General features: G+C 41.7%; 1 protein-coding gene across 3 annotated transcripts in view; it reads left to right on the forward strand.

The window, feature by feature from the left end:
- The window catches only part of LIMS1 (LIM zinc finger domain containing 1), a 122,157-nt gene extending 104,915 nt beyond the window's left edge, over positions 1–17,242 (forward strand). For 2 of the 3 annotated variants that reach the window (XM_055124207.1, XM_055124208.1), the window contains 9 exons: positions 1,742–1,808; positions 4,475–4,595; positions 5,619–5,768; positions 6,568–6,718; positions 7,160–7,252; positions 9,455–9,503; positions 11,071–11,146; positions 11,359–11,544; positions 14,280–14,410. In XM_055124207.1, the coding sequence (XP_054980182.1) occupies positions 1,742–1,808; positions 4,475–4,595; positions 5,619–5,768; positions 6,568–6,718; positions 7,160–7,252; positions 9,455–9,503; positions 11,071–11,146; positions 11,359–11,506 (855 nt within the window). In that variant the 3' untranslated portion in view covers positions 11,507–11,544; positions 14,280–14,410. Of the gene's footprint in view, positions 1–1,741; positions 1,809–4,474; positions 4,596–5,618; positions 5,769–6,567; positions 6,719–7,159; positions 7,253–9,454; positions 9,504–11,070; positions 11,147–11,358; positions 11,545–14,279 lie in introns of all 3 variants that reach the window. The other variant, XM_004621783.2, reaches the window with a different exon arrangement.
- Positions 17,243–18,536: the final 1,294 nt, after the last annotated feature.

Genomic DNA, 18,536 nt, shown 5'->3' on the forward strand with positions numbered 1-18,536 from the left:
GGGATGCCAGGGATCGAACCCATGTTGGCTGCATGAAAGGCAAAGGCAAAAACCATACCTGTGTAAAAATAAAAAGAAAGGGGCGCCACACCAGGGAGGTTGAATGGCGATGACGAGGCAGGTGAAGGAAGGAATGGAGCCAAGATGGTTTGTCTCACCGCAGTTTATTCCAAACTCCTTTCTCCATTCTCCTCCGATTCTCCTCCTGCTTCTTCCTCCCCCATGCTACTTCATTCTCTCTCTCTCTGTGCATCTCTGGAACTCTCCAGCACTCAACCCCCTGCCCCCTCATTCAGCTACCTTAAAACCCCCCACATCTGCCCCGGATGCCCAGGGCCGGGCTTATGCAAAGGTATGGTTACAATCAATAGGGAGTAAAGTTCTATCCCTTAGGGGATGCTTTCACTAGGACAGAATCTCTCTCAGTGGGACATCCGCCCAAGAGCGGAATCCCATGGGTGTGTTTCTCCCCTCTTTGTCCGACTAACATATAAGTATTCATATTATAAATCATTTTGTATGGACATAGCAAGAGACGCATTAAGCTTATAGAATTGCTCTCCGGGGGTCACCTCGATCTCAGACTACAGCGCTCAGGCCAGATTTCCTAGCCCTAGCAGGGCCTAGTCTCGTCATTGCTTTTGGATTATGACATGACAAGCCCATGACCAAGCTCTTAACATATAGTTAAGCATTAGGCGCTTTGGCCAGGCCCATCTCGATGCCAGGGTAGCACATAACTCACCGCTTGCCCTGGGTCCATCCCATCCCTCGTTGGGACCCTGCTTTTGAGGGTGATAGGAAGTAAGGCCAGCTGAGGCTTAAGTCAAGAATGCAGATGCCCGGGAATGAATAATATTTGAAGCCAATTAAATCCCATGTTACCAAAGCATATTAATAAATGTCTTTCTTTGTCCACACAAAAAGGATATTGTTTTAAGGTAAACTATTCAAAAGACATGAGAGGAGAAAGGCAATATTAACTTACAATACAAGTTCACTTGTCCTAGCAAGGTCTGACCTTACAAATTAACAGAGTTTGGTTAGAGGAAGAGCAGATAAACTGGTAGAAGTGGTTACAGATAAACAAAGGAATGGGAGTGACTCGGGAGCACTTTGATGGGTGTGACTGATAAACCTAAGCTCCTAGTGGCAAGGGGAGCAGGACAAACCAATGATATCCAACAATACCTACTGTACTGTCATTCCTGCCCTCTTATATTTCCCCCACCTATATGTAAGATTTCAAGTGACCAACTAAATTCACCTGGAGTGCCATCCTCCCACTCACGCTATATCAAGATCACCCTACTCTTAGGCATCCTATTAATTGTAGTCTCAGCTTGTTTTGTGTTTCCTATCCCCCCCTCGTAGAGGTATAGAAAGTAAAAAAAGTAGGTCTGCTTTGGGGTCCAGAGAGATAGTTCAGCAGACCAGCCTTTTCCTGTTCCACAGCATTCCATACGGTCTCTCAAGTACTGACAGTAGTGGTCCCTGTGCTCATGGCCAGAAGTAAATCCTAAGCAAAACCTGGGTGGCCACAAAACAAACAAATAAAAGTGTGTCTGTTTTTAAGTATCCCAGTAGATTAATATGTGACCTAAACTAATTTTTTTAATTCCAATAATACCAAGTTTTCAAGGAAAGCTCCTTCTTTGAAAACATCTTTTCTGTAGTTCTCCATAGAATAATTACATTAGTTTTTTTATTATTTCATTATTAACAAGTTTATGTTTTTCAGTTTGAAGGAAGAAAGTACTGTGAACATGATTTTCAGATGCTGTTTGCTCCTTGCTGTCATCAGTGTGGTAAGTTTTATTTATTTATTTATTAATGTAGGAGTACTGCTGTTTATTCAGCCATTGATTAAGCTGATTGAAGTGAGGATGAAATCTACGTTGCTTTTTTTAAAAAAATTTTTAAATTGAATATCCATGAGATAAACTACTGCAAAGCTGTCCATAATTGGGTTTCAGTCAAACAATGATCCAGCATCCATCCCTCTACCACTGTACATTTCCCACCACCAGTGTCTCCAGTATCCCTACCTACCACCAGCTCCCAACCCCTCACCCCCACCCCGAGCCTCCCTCTATGGGAGGTACTTTCCTTCTTGATCTGTCTCATTTTCCTTTTGTGCATTAGGGTTTGTAATACAGGTGCTAAGATGTCATGGTGTTTGTTCAGAGCATTCAGTATTTTTATCGGGATGGTAAGGCTGGAGTAGCTTTTTAATTGGATGGCAGTTTTGGGGTGTGGATGTAACTGCTGAGGCTTCCAGAAGTACAAGGAGGTAGGGGTAGGTAGGTAGCCCATCCCGATCCAGAGAAAGCCTGGAGATTTCAGTCACAAAACCCACATACCAGAATTTTCAGCAGATTATCTCTTGGTGAGGTCCATCCTGAGACTGTGGAGTCAGGCCAGGGGTATGGCAGCGATTTTTGGATTGTGGGCTCCCACAAGCTGCTGGGGGCTCTGCTTGGGTAGTCACCAGGCTGACCCATCCCCCTCCAGTTTACCCCTGTCTGTTCAACCTTGTATGGGTCCGAGATTAACTGCAGCTTTTGATCTCTTTTGAGATTTATTTATGGGTCTCTGAAGCAAGGCGGGTAATAGTGCTTACAGGGTGGCACTGGAGATGCCAGTGCATCCAGGAGTATTGAGAAGTAGGGGGAGGTAATCCCACCCCAAGTGTGGTAAGTTTTAATACTAAATTCAATATGAGAAAAGTACCTTTCAAAATTGGCTGTTTTTAAGCCTCACAAAATATTACTGGCAAAAATGGTTTGATTTATTTATTTTTATTTTTTTATTAGTGAATCACCATGAGGTACAGTTACAAACTTGCAAATTTTCGTTCTTGCATTTCAGTTATACAGTGATCATTTACATCCCTCCACCAGTGCCCATTCTCCTCCACCAGTGTTCCCAGTATCTCCTTTTGGGTGTTGTGGTTTGCAATAGAGATATTGAATGGCCTTCATGTTCGGTCTATAGTCTACTTTCGGCACACATCTTTCAACCTGAACGGGTCCTCCCAACATCCTGTATTTAGTGTTCCCTTCTCTATCTGAGCTGCCTTTTCCCCCAGCACGTGAGGCTGGTTTCCAAGCCGTGGAGCAGACCTTCTGGTCCTTATTTCTACTACTCTTGAGTGTTAGTCTCCCATTCTGTTTCTTTATATTCCACAGATGAGTGCAGTCTCTCTGTATCTAACCCTCTCTTCCTGACTCATTTCACTTAACACGATACTTTCCATATTCATCCACTTATATGCAAATTTCATGTCTTCATCTTTTCTAATGGAATGCATAGTATTCCATTGTGTAGATGTACCAAAGTTTCTTTAACCAGTCATCTGTTCTTGGGCACTTGGGTTTTTTCCAGATTTTGGCTGTTGTAAACAGTGCTGCAATGAACATACAAGTGTAGATGTCATTTCTACTATAAAAATGGGGTGATTTTTATTATAACTAGTATTTCAAAATGCTTTGCTGATACTGTTATTTATAATAAATTGGAAAAATATTAAAATCTAAGAAGAAGTTATTTTAAGGACATGCATTATAAATGTATTTTGGGACTAAGTACAACTTCCATTAGATGGAATTTTGAAATACACTTTTCCCATTAATACATCTTTACCTACTCATTTTTACGTTTGCCAGAAAAGGACAGGGAAGGCATCAAAGAGGTGCCTATAGTTGCCAGTCACACACGCACCTGACTTGCTGCATTTCGCTGGTTCTGTTAGCACAGAAGTCTATAGGGGCTAGAGAGAGTAGGAAGAATGTCTTAAAAGTTCAATGGTAAGAGAGATTGAGTATGGACTATAATGAGATGTGCCATGGACTTCAGTTTTCTATGTTAATAATGGTCAGAATAAGCAAAAGGCGGCCAGAGTAGAACTCATTGATAGAGCATTTGCCTTCCACATGTGAGGCTCTGGATCTGATCCTTTTACCTAAAAAAGGCATTTAGAAAAGATGAGTATGTTGTTTGGAAAAGGAAAAGCCAGATACAAGGACTGGAGCGATAGCACAGTGGTAGGGCGTTCGCCTTTCACGCGGTCGACCCGTGTTCAATTCTTCCGCCCCTTTCGGAGAGCCTGGCAAGCTACCTATAGTATCGTGCCTGCACGGCAGAGCCTGGCAAGCTACCCGTGGCGTATTAAATATGCCAAAAACAGTAACAATAAGTCTCTCAATGAGAGACGGTACTGGTACCCTCTCAAACAAATCAATGAGCAATGGGATAACAGTGACAGTGAAGTGAGTCAAAGAATATGGCTACAGGATCAAAACTAAGGATTCAGATGAAGTGAAAATGTTTTCTCTGATGTGATGTTCACCGTGGTAAATATGTAGTAAAAGTTTTGTGTAGGAAGGTTTCGTTAAGGTGTGCTTCTCTTCTGCTTTTCCCTTATTGCTTCTAAAGAGCAATGCTAGACATCCTGTGTGTTACTTTCCCACAGGGGAGTTCATCATTGGCCGAGTCATCAAAGCCATGAACAACAGCTGGCATCCTGAATGTTTCCGTTGTGACCTTTGCCAGGAAATCCTGGCAGATATTGGCTTTGTCAAGAATGCTGGAAGGTAGGAGTTTTCTTCCTATCTGCGTTAGATGGAATGACTACTACAGAACTGTGCTCTTTTTCCTCCTTTCCTGACCCAGAGTATACTGACTCACGGTGCCTATTTGAAGGGGCTGAAGAGTCTGCATGGCTGCTAAGTGGCTTCCCAGGAGCCCAAACGGGGAATAATGTTTGAAAGACCATCCGTTACCTGGAATGGAATTTTCTATTTAAAAAAAAAAACTATTTGATTTTGGAGTCACATCCTGATGTGCTCAGGGCTTACTTGCTCTGCACTGAGGGGTCACTCCTGGTGGCCTTGGCACTTCATATGTGCAGGGGATCAAACCTGATCAGCTGTATGCAAGGCAAATGCTCTACGTGCTGTACTATCACTTTGACCCCTGGAATAAAAACTTTTTAAATTTTATATTAAAATTGATGTATTAAATCTGCTTTTTTGGGGCCAGAAAGATAAAATAGGGTATAAGGCACTTGTCTTGCATATAGCTTACCAGGTGTGATCCCTGGCATCCCAGATGGTCCCCCAGCACTGCCTGGAGTGAGCCCTGAGCACAGCCGGGTGTGGCTTCAGGATAGAACACACAATGCCCTGCTCGATCAGACAATGATGGTCGACATTTATCTGGGGAGTGGTATCTTGTGGTATCTTGGGCCATGGCAAGGCCTGGCAGCGCCATGGATTGAAGCTGGGCCACCTGCATGCTGGATGAGTGCCTTAACCTCTCTACTCACGCTCCAGCCCAGGATAGCAATGACTTTTAAAGAAACAATTCTGGTGGAAGTGACGGGGCTTCCCACACTGCTGAGGAGGCCTGCTAGCTGTGCCACTGGCTCGGTGCAAGCCCGCAGTGCTGAGGGCTTTCAGGACTGTGCCCAGTGAGGCTCGGGGAGGGGGGGGGGTGGTGGTGCTATAAACTGAAGCATGTGCCCTCTCCACTGCATCAGGCCCACGAAATTGTTGTTTTAGAGAGACGGGAGGCATGTTTCTCTTCTTTCCTTAACAACTTTTGGTTCTGTTCAGACATCTGTGTCGCCCTTGTCATAACCGTGAGAAGGCGAGAGGCCTTGGGAAATACATCTGCCAGAAATGCCATGCCATCATTGACGAACAACCTCTGATATTCAAGAATGACCCCTACCACCCAGACCATTTCAACTGTGCCAACTGCGGGTATTATGATCTCTTCATTTTTAAAAATACATATGTTGGATGTTACCCTTACAGACAGGATTGTGTGTAGGAAGCTATAGTGCAGGAATCGATCCCAAGGAATTACTTATGCAAGACAAGTGCTTAACCACTGAGCCACATCCTCAGTACAAAGCTAAAAATTCATTCCAACTTTTAAATCAGGAAAGTCTTTAATCTGTAGAGAAGATGGCATCACTAACATGTCCTTCATACCATGGTTGCTCTTTGGCATTTTTGTTTGCTTGTTTGGGGGACCTGGCAGTGGTCGCTCGGCAGCGCTCCTGCTGGAGACCTGCCAGCAAGGCTGGCCCGAGGGAGATGCCCCATCCCTTCCCTGCTCTTTGCTAAGTAGACAAAGCAGTGCTAGCTGTCCCCTGTGTGTGTGGGTGTGTATATTTATACATATATACACACATGCATATGTATGTCTGATGATTTATTTGTATATTTTACCATTGTTGTGTATTAGTTCTTTGGCAAAAATCCGAAATCTGGCCAAGCTTACTAATTCCTGTTACTCTGATATTAAGGTAAGAGAACAGATGATAGGGATCATTATAGTTGCATCTTAAAAGAACATAAAAAGTACATAAGTCATATTATCACCTCTTTCCTCTCTTGATATAATTCCCTTGCTTGGCACTGTTGGGCTACACACAGCTCTGCGCTCAGAATTGCTCTTGGTGGTACTCTGAGGAGCAAACCGAAGCCTCTTGTATGCAGAGTGTGTATAGCAGCCCTTTTGCACCCTCCTCACTTGATCATCTCTGACGGACAGGAAGGAGCTGACAGCCGACGCCCGGGAGCTGAAGGGAGAGCTGTACTGCCTGCCGTGCCATGATAAGATGGGCGTTCCCATCTGCGGTGCCTGTCGCCGGCCCATTGAAGGGCGAGTGGTGAATGCCATGGGCAAGCAGTGGCACGTGGAGGTGGGTTCACGAGTTCTTGAGTCTGCACATTAGGTGTGCTAGAAAAGTCAGGAGATTCTAAAGATGCATTTTAAAAATTGCCAGTTGAAAACATAAAATACTGCTGTGTGCTCTTTTAATGGCAGAAGACATGGGCTTTTGTTCTCAGACAGTGTCTGCTCTTGCAGCAGCCCCTCCTGTATTGCTGCCACTAAGACTGCTCCTCTTTCTCATTCCGTCTTGTTTCAAATAAGTTGGATGTTTTAATGTCTTGAAGTAACCTGTCAAAAAACTTGACATGAATTAAGACTGAGATATGAATTAAACAGGCTTCCTGATAGAAAAATGAAATAATTATCTCAAACTTTCATATACCTTCATATATCTTAAACTTTTTAGTTTTTCTTTATAGAATAAATAGAATACATTAATTCAAAAATGACCTGTAGCAATTTTTTTCAGCATTTTGTTTGTGCCAAGTGTGAAAAGCCATTTCTTGGACATCGCCATTATGAGAGAAAGGGCCTGGCGTATTGTGAGACCCATTATAACCAGGTACTATTGAATACTTTTAGGAATTTGAGCATACCAGTATTTTACTATAAGGATATTGGATCTGTGGAGATTTGTTTTTTTGAGTTTTTATATGGAAAATCATTTTGATACACAAAAACTGCAAAACAGAAATATTAAGGACAACTTTTACTAAGACTTATAACTTGCATGTACTTGCACTATTTCTCCATGAAAATATACTTAGATAAATGTAAAAATCTTCTTAATTTGTGCTTTTGGTTTTGGGCCATGCCCAGTTATGCTCAGGACTTTTTTCCTGGCTCTCTGCTCAGGGATTATTCCTGACAGGGTTTGGGGGACCATATGTGGTACCAGGATCAAATGAGGGTTGGCTGCATGCAAAGCAAGTGCAGTTTCAGTTGTACACTTACAATTTCTCCAACCCCATAACTGTATATACAGGTATATATATATATAATGTATACAAATACATGCATTCTCCTTTTTAATTTTGGCGGGGGTGGAAGGTGGTCATACCTTTATTGTGTATGACTACCTCCCACCCCCTGGCTGGGGGGCGTGGCCATACCTGTAGGGCATATGGGGGCTGCAGGGGGGGTGGCCATACCTGTAGTGTATATGGGGCTGCAGGGGAGTGGCCATACCTGTAGTGTATATGGGGCTGCAGGGGGGTGGCCATACCTATAGTGTATATGGGGCTACTTCTGACTTTGCTCAGGATATGCACCTCACAGTGCTTAGGGGCATTAAACTAGAGCCTCCATGTACCAAGCATGTGCTCAGCTCATCCAGCCAGTTTTTTTTTGAGTCTTTTGATGAGTTCATCATAGTCTGCTAGATCCTTCAATGTGTATTTTCTAAGCAGTATTTGGAACTCTTATGTAATATAATTATTATGTAATAATATAATATAAAAATAATATATTTATGTTGCACTGTAGCACTGTCTTCCCGTTGTTCATTGATTTGCTCGAGCGGGCACCAGTAACATCTCTGAGACTTGTTGTTACTGTTTTTGACATATCGAATAAGCCACGGATAGCTTGCAAGGCTCTGCTGTGTGGGCAGGATACTCTAGGTAGCTTGCTGGGTTCTCCAAGAGGGATGGAGGAATTGTGGGTTGGCCATGTGCAAGGCAAATGCCCTACCCACTGTGCTATAATTACAGCTTTCACACAGCACTTTCTTTTGTGGTTTTCCAAGTAGATGCAATAATGTCCTTACAAGGCCAGCCTGATAGTTCACATGTAGCTCACCTACCGTGTTCATGGCCCTGAATTTGATTTGGTGTCACATGGCCCCCTGACTTCTGTCACTTTGACCCTGGTTGGTCCCTGAGCACCACTGGCCTTGAACTCTGATAGGCCCAGACTGTTGGACTAAGGATCTCCAGGTCCTCCATGTCCCAACACTTCCCCAGCACCCTCGCGTAGCTCCTATATAAAAATAGACTTAATAACAATAATATCCTTACATAGTATCATGATAATAGGATAATAATATCCTTGTAGGTGTCATAAAGAATTATCATATTCTGCCTTCTTAACTCTAAAACATTTCCAGGATTTTTTAGTTTTGAGAGATGAAAAGTCAATTATTTAATAAAATCTAGTTTATGGGGTGCTTAGGTCCCCCCAGTTCCATCGTCAGCATTGTAGGGTCCCTGCAGCAGTTCTGTTGGCCCCCAGTACTGCCAGGCCCCAGATGCTGTGCACAGTGGCCCAAGCACTGAACCTTCAGGCTCCCGCAGCACTGTGGGAGCACCTCCTCTCTGCCTGCCAAAGCAGTGAGGACAGAGGGGCGGTAGAGAGATAGTAAAGGGCTTAATGTGCGGACTCTGTGCATCCTGGCTTGGACCTAGCACCTGTTTTGGTCCCCTGAACATCCCCTGAGCGGCTCCTGAACACTACCAAGTGTGACAAAACAAAAACAAATCAATGAATTTTGCTCATTTTCTCATCATGACCAGCTGTTGTTTGGGAGTTTGTTTGCTTGTTTGGTGGTGGTGGGGTGGGGGTGTTGTATATATGTTTAAAGTGGTGAGAACTAAAATTATATTAAGTGTTTCTTGTTTCTGAAACTTTAGTTTTTTGAGTTGGGATTCCGATTCAGTGGTAGACTTGCCTTGCATGTTGAGATCAATGCTGGGTTCAATCTTAATACTGCCGAAAGGAAAATTTAACACATCTTAAATTTGTGCCACTTTTTAAATTTTTTCAGCTATTTGGTGATGTTTGCTTCCATTGCAACCGTGTTATAGAAGGTGATGGTAAGTATCTTTTGTGACTTCCTGTGGCAGCCAGGGAGAGGACATGAAGGGCTACTGCAATTGCTGTGCCTGCAGGCAGCCACTGTCAGACCCCCGAGGCATGATGAGGGACCCCTGAGCACCACTGGGAGTGCTCCCCTCCCACAAAAGCAAGAAGCACATGAAATGTATATGCAGTGTGAGCACTGAAAGAGGATCATTGTTGAAGCTGTTTGAAGTATGTTCACAATCTAGTAATTTCTCCCTTTTTGGCGGGGAAAGGAGTGCTAGGTGGGGACGAGGCTGTTCCACAGGATACTCTTCCAGCCCAGCTTCCAATTCAGTGCTCCTCACTGGACCTTCAGGGCCACTCCAGCATGCTAGCAGAGCTCAGGTCATACTCATTTGTGATAAGACATCAGGTCAGGGCCATAGGGCTGTTGTGGTCAGAACTGTGGGACTTGGTCACGACTGACCCTGAGAGGTCTCTTATGTTTGATTTCCTGGTGTTATCTTTATCTGACTTGGAAGCTATAGAGCGGTGTTGATTAGGATCAGTTCAGTCTACTGTGGTGGCTAGGAAGAGTCCCCTTGGAACCCGACAGATGCTAAAACTAGCAGTTATCTGTAGACATAGCTAGGACTTATGACACTTCTACTGTAATAATTAGGCAGGGTTACTGACTTGGATAGAAAGGAAGCAGCTATGTTTATTAATAGTTGCTAGCACAGTTCTTCCAGAAACTTCCTGCCACAGTTTAAAACATTCCTGTTTTAGCCATCTTCATGGAAACTCAGGAAGTACTTTTTGAAATTTTGCCCATTTGCAGTTTACAAAAGAATTGATTCGGAAAGCAGTCTTTAGTGTCATTGAAAATAACATTACTCCCTCCTATGCAAGAAAGAAGCCATCCAAGGAAGGTTTTGGGATTTGGGGAGTATTTTTGGTGCCAGGGATCAAGCCAGAGACCTACAGGGCAAGTGCTTGGCTTTCCATTGAGCTATATCCCTGCCTACCTCTACTGAATGTGTTTTTTGGTCAGCACTGTTGAAGTAATGAAGTTTATATCTGGCTTTTTCTTTTTTTAATTGCTTACCTAGTATATGTTTCTGTGATAGGCCAGCAGCAATAGGGTCAAAAATGGTAGAGAATGCTAGTAAGCAAGACAGAAGAACTTGTTAGAAGGGTGTGTTAAATATACACGGCAGCATTCACAGGAGTGAGAGAAAATACAAGATTTTGTGTGAAAATATCATAGTAACTTATAGGATGTTAAAGGTTAGGTGGAAAAATGTAATAAGTAAAAGGGTGAAAAGGGAATAGTAATCTCCCCTTACCTACATGGAAGACAAATGCTCAGATCATGTACTTTTAATAATGGGTATCAAGATCTTAATTCAGTCAATTCAGTAAATTTAATGGCACTGACTTTTAAAAAATAAACAAACTGATTTATTTTTCACATTAACCTTTGACCTCCAAATGTCATAGAAATAACTTTGCTTCTATTTTAGACTTAAAAATGTCTCTGTAGTTCCTTCATGATATACCATTCTGTCTAATCTGATGTCTTTCCTTTTTCGCCAGTGGTCTCTGCTCTTAATAAGGCCTGGTGCGTCAACTGTTTTGCCTGTTCTACCTGTAACACTAAATTGACACTCAAGTAAGTCTACAGTTTTGGTCCACTGTGAATACTAAAATTGAAAACTTTGGGCTACTATTTTTTTTATATTAAGTTAAACATATTTTAAAAGAGTTTTAAAGGAGAATTAATGTGGTTTCTCATTTTTTTCTTTTCAATTCTTCTAAAACTAAAAGCTATTCCTTTAATTATTCTCTGTTCTTTCTTGTATTTTTTCCTTGTCTTACTCAAAGGGATAAGTTTGTTGAGATTGATCTAAAACCAGTCTGCAAGCACTGTTATGAGAAAATGCCAGAAGAATTTAAAAGGCGACTTGCCAAACGAGAGAGAGAAACAAAGGATAAGGACAAGCAGAAAAAGAAAAAGCCAGTCTGTCTGTAACTGCTCTCCCCCTCTCAGCACTTTCACCATTCTCTTTGGTTAGTCTGTGAGAATGTTTTGTCTTTTGCCTTTTTTCTTCTTAGCATGTATTAGTATCAGAAGTTGAGATATAAGTATTTAACCTGAAAAGGGTTGATTCTTTTACCTAGTTGATGAATGTACAGGGACTAGAGAGATAGTCCGGGAGTTAAGGTGCCGCTTCCATGCAGCCAGCCCTGCTTCAGACCCCAGCACCACTCACGGGAGCCATTCCCCAGCCACTGCCAAGTGCGACTCCCCAAATTGAGTCAGAGAACAGGGCTGATAGCTCCAAGACAAAGCCCCAGAATCTGTCTCTGGCCCCACAGAAATGCCCCGGGTGGAGCATTTCAAGAAACCATGGAACCTGAGCCCTATACCAAAGAGTAGCGCCCCAGCCCCACACTGGGTGTGGGCACAAATCAACCAGAAAGCTTAAGTAAATAAGTTTCATCTTAGTGCTGCATATGCTTTCTTTTCCCTAGTCTGTAACCACCTCACCTTTCCTTGGTTCTGCATCGTTTCGAGGGGTCGCTGCTCCTAGGGTGCTTCGAGGACCGTGTGCTGCTGGGAACGGCCCAGGCCTCCTGCACACAGTATGCACTCCAGCGCTTCACGGCCCTTCTCTGGTCGGTGTTCGTTTGGGGCCACGTCCGGCAGTACTTGGGGACCACTCCCAGGTCCGTGGCATGCCCGGGGCAGAGCCGGGTCCCACAGGCAGAGCCCTCAGCCCACTGGGCACTCTCCCCGCAGGCTTGGAGGTCTTTTCTTTCTAACTGATTCAATGGAAAGAGTTTCATCCTCTTACTAGATATTACAAAAGTTTAGAATATTTTTGTCTAATAATGCCATTTTTAAAATCTTGGTTTTAGCTCTTTAAAACCTTTGAGGGGTTGGGGAGGACCACAGCAGCTGTGCTCAGAGATCACGCCCCCTGGCAGTGCCGCTGGGGGTCAGAGCAGGCCCAGCACTGTAGCCCTATACTGCCTCTCTCTGCCCTGTTTCTCCTCCCTTGCTCCTTCCCCTGCTCCCTCCCCTCCTCCTCTCCCTGCCCCCCACTATTGCCTCACTGCAGAGAACATGGGCAGGAATCAGGCCCAGGCCTCCTGCTTGGCTTCAGTTGCTTTCCCAGAGTGTTTGTTCTTGGTTCGGGGTCACACCCTGATCTGCTGTGCTCCAGGGCCACAGCGTTGGGGAACCACGTCCAGAGAGCCAGATTCACACCGAGGTCATGGTCTCAGGCAAAGGCTGGCAGGTGTCTTAACCCTGTACTATCTCTCTAGCCCCTCCCTAAAATATTTTAGGGGAGGGCGAGAGCAATAGTTAAATGGCTAACGTGCATGCCTTGCAACACGGGAAGCCGAGGTGGAGCCCCAGCACTGTGTCACTGTCGGGCCATTGGCACACCGGCCACAGTAACTGAGGACTGCCGGCATGGCTCTGGGCCCTTAGTGAATAATGCAGTAGAGCCTTTGAAGTGTCACTTTCTAAATTCTTTCTATCTTTTCAGCATGCTTCGTTTCCTAAGCAAAGACCAGCTAGTGTGTACAATAAGACACCTGTTGTCTTTGCTGTATGTAAAGCTTGTCCATAGGATGCCTACTTGTGTACTTCTCTGGGTGGTTTAAGGGTTCCCAAACATATTTCTGTCAACCCAAATAATCCACTGTGATTTAAGATGGATTTTCAAGGTAAGTTTTGTTGGCTTGGGGAGGCAAACCATTTTATTCCAGTAAAGCTGAAACGTCTTAGCTCCCAAATAGAAAATTTTAAGATCACTTTGCCTTCGAGAAAGAAAGAGAAAAAAATTCAAATTAGAGAATTGCAGTTCTTTGCTTATCACCGAATAAAATAATTCTTCTTTTGTCTTTCTATTTTGGGCCCAGAGCCTGCAGGTGCTCAGGGTTTACTCCTGGCTCTGTGCTCAGGGATCATCCCGGGCTCAAGGGACCATATGTGGCGAATCAGCTCTGTGTAAGGCAAGGGACTTACCTGCTGTACTAACCCACAGTCAAACATAGTTTAAAATACTATGAGAACATGTTAAAGAACAGTTATTTTACAGAGAGCTTGAGCGTTACTACGTACAAGGGTAAGTCACTTGCCTTGTATACAACCAACCCGGTTCAGTCCCTGGCACCCCATATAGTCCCCAGAGCACCGGAGTGATTCCTGAGCTCTCGTAGCCCATAAACAAAATTATTACCTTACCTAAACTTAATTCATTCACTTTTTTGATACTAGTGATGGAATTTAGGACATAATCATGCAGGCATGTGCTCTACTTTGAGCTATATCCCTGTACCTCTAAATCATCTATACATTAAATTTCCTGTATACTTAGCATTGACTGAAATGTAATGTACATTCTGTATTACAGAGGTAGATTCAGAGGATCACTTTACAAGGGTAGTTTTTCCTTTTTTTTTTTTTTTTCAAATAATGTGAACTTTTACATTTGCCACAAGGGCAAGATTTTTTTTTTTTTTTCTTTTTGGGTCATACCCGGCGATGCATAGGGGTTACTCCTGGCTTTACACTCAGGAATTACTCCTGGCAATGCTTGGGGATCATATGGGATGCCGGGTATAGAACCCAGGTCGTCCGCATGCAAGGCAAACACCCTCCCTGCTGTACTATTGATCCAGTCCCCAAGGGCAAGAATTTAGATTATAGTATTTTGCTAACATAGTCATTTCCTGTTGCCTTTATATCTGTGTTGAATGCATTTTCACTAATTTCTTCATTGTTTTAGGAATAAATTTGTGGAGTTTGACATGAAGCCAGTCTGTAAGAAGTGCTATGAAAAATTTCCACTGGAGTTGAAGAAAAGACTTAAGAAACTGGCTGAGACCTTAGGAAGAAAATAATTTCATTTTATTTTTTTTTCACTGTAAAGATAAGAGATTTCCAACATTATTTGATTGATCCAGCCTTACTAAAGCTTTATCTCAAGTTTGTGTTATATTTAAATATGGTAAACAAGTTCAAATCTTGATTAAATTAAAATTTGCCTTTGTTAGTAACCCCTATTAAATTGTTGACACTTCATAGAAAAAATACATGGCTAAATGCTGTTTTAATTAAGGTTCAAAAATTAAATATAACCTTTGAAATGAAAGTAAGGAATCAGCTTTTATATGACTCAAATAAATGTAACAATATTGAACTTTATAGTCAAAAGAATATTCAAACTACTACTGGAGGGAATTTGGGGGAAAAAAATGACTGAAAAGAAAACATCTTGCAGACTTTTTTTTTTTTTTAGTGAATCACCTTGAGGTTACCGTTACAGAGTTACAAACTTTCGTGCTTGCGTTTCACGAAGTAACATATTTTTATTTCAAGAAACTTCCTTAGAGCAATGTGAGGGGTGAGAAAGATAGGCTGCCTGGGGTCCAGAGAGAAGAGAGCGGAGACTGGTGCAGAAGGGCTTCTGCAGAGGGCCGGGCTGGGGGCACAGCAGCCTGAGATGGGGAAGGAGCCCAGAGCTCCATCTCTTCTTGACGTTTGATTTGAGGCCACACCCAGTAATATCTAAGGGCTACTTTGGTCATCCTCTGAGGTGACTGACAGTGCTGGAGATCCAATCACAATCAGCCCCATGCAAGGCAAGTGGCTTAGCCCCTCACTATCTCCCTGGCCCTCTTACAGAATCTTAAGTTGTAGTATGAACATACATATTACTAAAAAACAAGTATATTCAGAGCTACTTGACTTTTATGGGATATCTGTTATTAAATGCAATAATTATTATGCTTAGTTTTATATATTATTTTTGTGAGCTGCTTTTATCCAATTGCTTTGCAACAGTTACAGCTAGAAAATAGTATGCTTTTAAAAATTTTGTGCAAAAAAGTACTAGCTGAGGCCAGAGAGAGAGTACAGTGGATAAGATGCTTGCCTTGCTCTTGCCCATCTGGGTTTAATACCCAACATTCTATACAGTCTCCTGAGCACTGCCAGGAGTAACCCCTGAGCACTGCCAGGTATGCCCCCCCCCAAAAAAAGTACATACTAAGTATTTGAGAATACAGTATACAATATTGATAAATGAAGTATTTTTTAGTGTATGACAGCAATTTTGCTTCTAAGCTTATAGTTAAGAAGTAGTCTTAAGCTAGAATACAAAATTATATATAGATTGGAATGTATAATTTTGAAAAATGAATGTATGTGAATTGGTCATTGCCTTTAAGTCATACTAATACCTATGATTTATATAAATCAGATTTGCTTTGTCTTGCAAAAACATACTTTAATTAAGAATCCTAGCCATATCCTATAATAGGTGATAATAAGTGCACTTAGGTTTGTAAACTGAAATTCATTTATTACAACTACGGTTATTATTTTTTAAAGCTTGGGGTCAAAAAAGTATCTCAAAGGACTGAACACAGGCTCTTTGGTACTTCATGCTCTGCTGGTAGTGACTCCCGAGCACTCTTGGGTATTGCCCAAAAACAGTAACAAAAATTTTTCTCCCTTTTTGGGGAAACACATAGAAATATCTTTCTGTTATCTTAGTAGATGAAAATTATCTTAATATGTTTCAAGTTATTTCCAATCTAGTGAATTTTATTTCCTATAACTGAAAAGTATAAAGATACTTTTATATTGGGATGTGTCGATTTTAAGTCAAAGGTCATGAATTATTCTACTTTACAAAAAAAGTTTCTGGACCATTCTTTATACATTTGTATGCAAAGCAGATTTGAGAAACATTTTTCAAATGTTGCTGCTGTTACATTATCTAAAAGAAAGTTGCTCAGATATATTTCTAAGGAAAAAGTTATTTGTTTTTTAATTGCCTGTAAGTGGTTTTACCATGAAAAGAACTCAGGATTCTGCTTACCACTCTGCCGTTAAAATATTTGCAAGCATGTATTTTTTTAAAAGATTATGCATGTACTTTATAGAATAAATCTGAAATTTGGCTTTCAGATAGCTTCAAACCAATTTTTAGTGTTCTTTTAGAGTTTAAAGAGTAATAATGATTGTGGCGCATTTGCTGCCTGAGCCCATATGCTGCTTGTGCCCACGTGGCTGAGCACATGTGGTGCCCGAGCACATGTGTCGCCCGTGTCTCCCCCTTAAGATGTGTACTTTCATGCTTTCGTGTCCAGTGCTAGGATGTGTGTAGAGCTTCCTCCACCCTTGGAGAAGCCCGCGTTCTCCCTTGAGCGCGTTATTCTTACTATTTCTCTCTCCCACTTACCCTTCCTCCCTCGAAACCTCTGAATAAAATCTATTTACTTCAAAAAAAAAAAGAAAAAAGAGTAATAATGATTGAAAAGTAATCATATAAAGTTTAAGATTATATGTGCCCCAGTTTGTCTTTTATTTGATAAAGTCATATCCTTCAGTGTGTCTTTGCTTCTGTATGACTAGCAATGCAAACCTTGAAGATGTTCACTAAATATTATATGATGAGTATAGATGAGTAGTGCAGAGTTTGCAATTTAGGAAATCTTGATACTAAATTATTAAATGTCCTTTTACCAAAATATGGAATAGAAAAGCAGCCGTTCCCCTGTATTCATGATGACTTTGCAAGTACATGGCCTCACCTGAGCTGCGTGGTCATGGAGCCCGCAGGGCCAGGCTCTTGGGTAGCCACATGTCCTGCCACTGTCTCCACTCATCATCTCATAAACTGGGAACCAAAAGCTTAGAAATTCAGCTTGTTAAGCCTCAAATATTTCTGGGCATTTTTTTTTTAAATATTTGCAGCACTTTCTCCCTTTATACTAGTATCATTAGAGCCCTTATATGTGAGAAAGGAGGAAGAAAATAAAATGTTACAAGTAGAATAGAAGACAAACTTGATTTAGTTGGTACTATTTTTCACGGGCTTTCCTGGTATAAAAAAAGAACTCAGGCTTGTTTTGTAGGACTTGGATTAAAGTCTTAAATGGAAATTTTGAAAATTCTTCATATTCAACTTCTAAGTGCTCTTTTTCTTACCAAGCCTAATATAATTAAGGGAAATATCCTGGTACAAGTTTAAGTCCTTCAGGTTATGCTTAAAGATTTTTTGCCATTGTATCTGAAATAATAGATATTTTTCTCATTTATTTGCCAAAATTTTTAAGTTTAAAGATGTTTTTAGATAGGTTTACAAGTATTCTCAGTGTATTTCATTTTAGATTGTAAGCTCAATGGCAGGGACACTTACTATTAGTAAATGTGTTGTTGTTGTCGTTGTTGTTTTTTAATATAGCAGCCATCTCAGTATATTCCTGGTGCTTAATAAATAAAGGTTGACAGCTATGAAAAATAATGAGCTGTTGTTTAAGAGTCTTTGATCCAGAACTATGAAAATGTAGGACTGTTTTCCACACACACAAAAAAAACAAAAATATGGAAAGCAACCACTGAAACTTTGTTATGTGCCTGTTTAGTTGAAAGGGGGGATGGGATGGGTTTGAGGTGGCTATGAAATATGGAACACTGCTGGAGGGAAGTTGACAGTGGTGGGATTGGTGTTGAAATATCATGTGCAAAACAACTATAAATAACTTTGTAAATCACATTTCTTTAATTAGAAAAAAAAGAAAAGGAATGATGAACACAATTAAAAATATAGATGTGCAAGGGCCTTACTGGTGGTGCTTGCGGTTGCTTCCCGCAGTGCTTGAGGGACCGTGTGGTCTTGGTGATTAAACTGGGGCCTCCAGTTTGCAAAATATGTGCTTGAACCCTTTGAGCTATCTCCCTGGTCCCTACAAAAGTTGTTTTAAACTCGAGTATATATCACTGTATCACTGTCATCTGTTGCTTATTGGTTTGCTCATGCGGGCACCAGTAACATCTCCATTGTGACCATTGTTAACTGTTTTTGGCATATCGAAAAATCTTCTCAGTGTTGAGGATTACAGGCACAGAGATCCAAGAACCCTGAAGGGCGCTGCTGAAAATAGACCCATTAGGAAAACTCCGAGACACATTGAATTCAAAATGACAAAATCCACACTGAAAGCGGTGTGGTGTGTTTTACTGAAAGCAGCAA

This window comes from Sorex araneus, chromosome 1, assembly GCF_027595985.1.
Source record: "Sorex araneus isolate mSorAra2 chromosome 1, mSorAra2.pri, whole genome shotgun sequence".
NCBI lineage: Eukaryota > Metazoa > Chordata > Mammalia > Eulipotyphla > Soricidae > Sorex > Sorex araneus.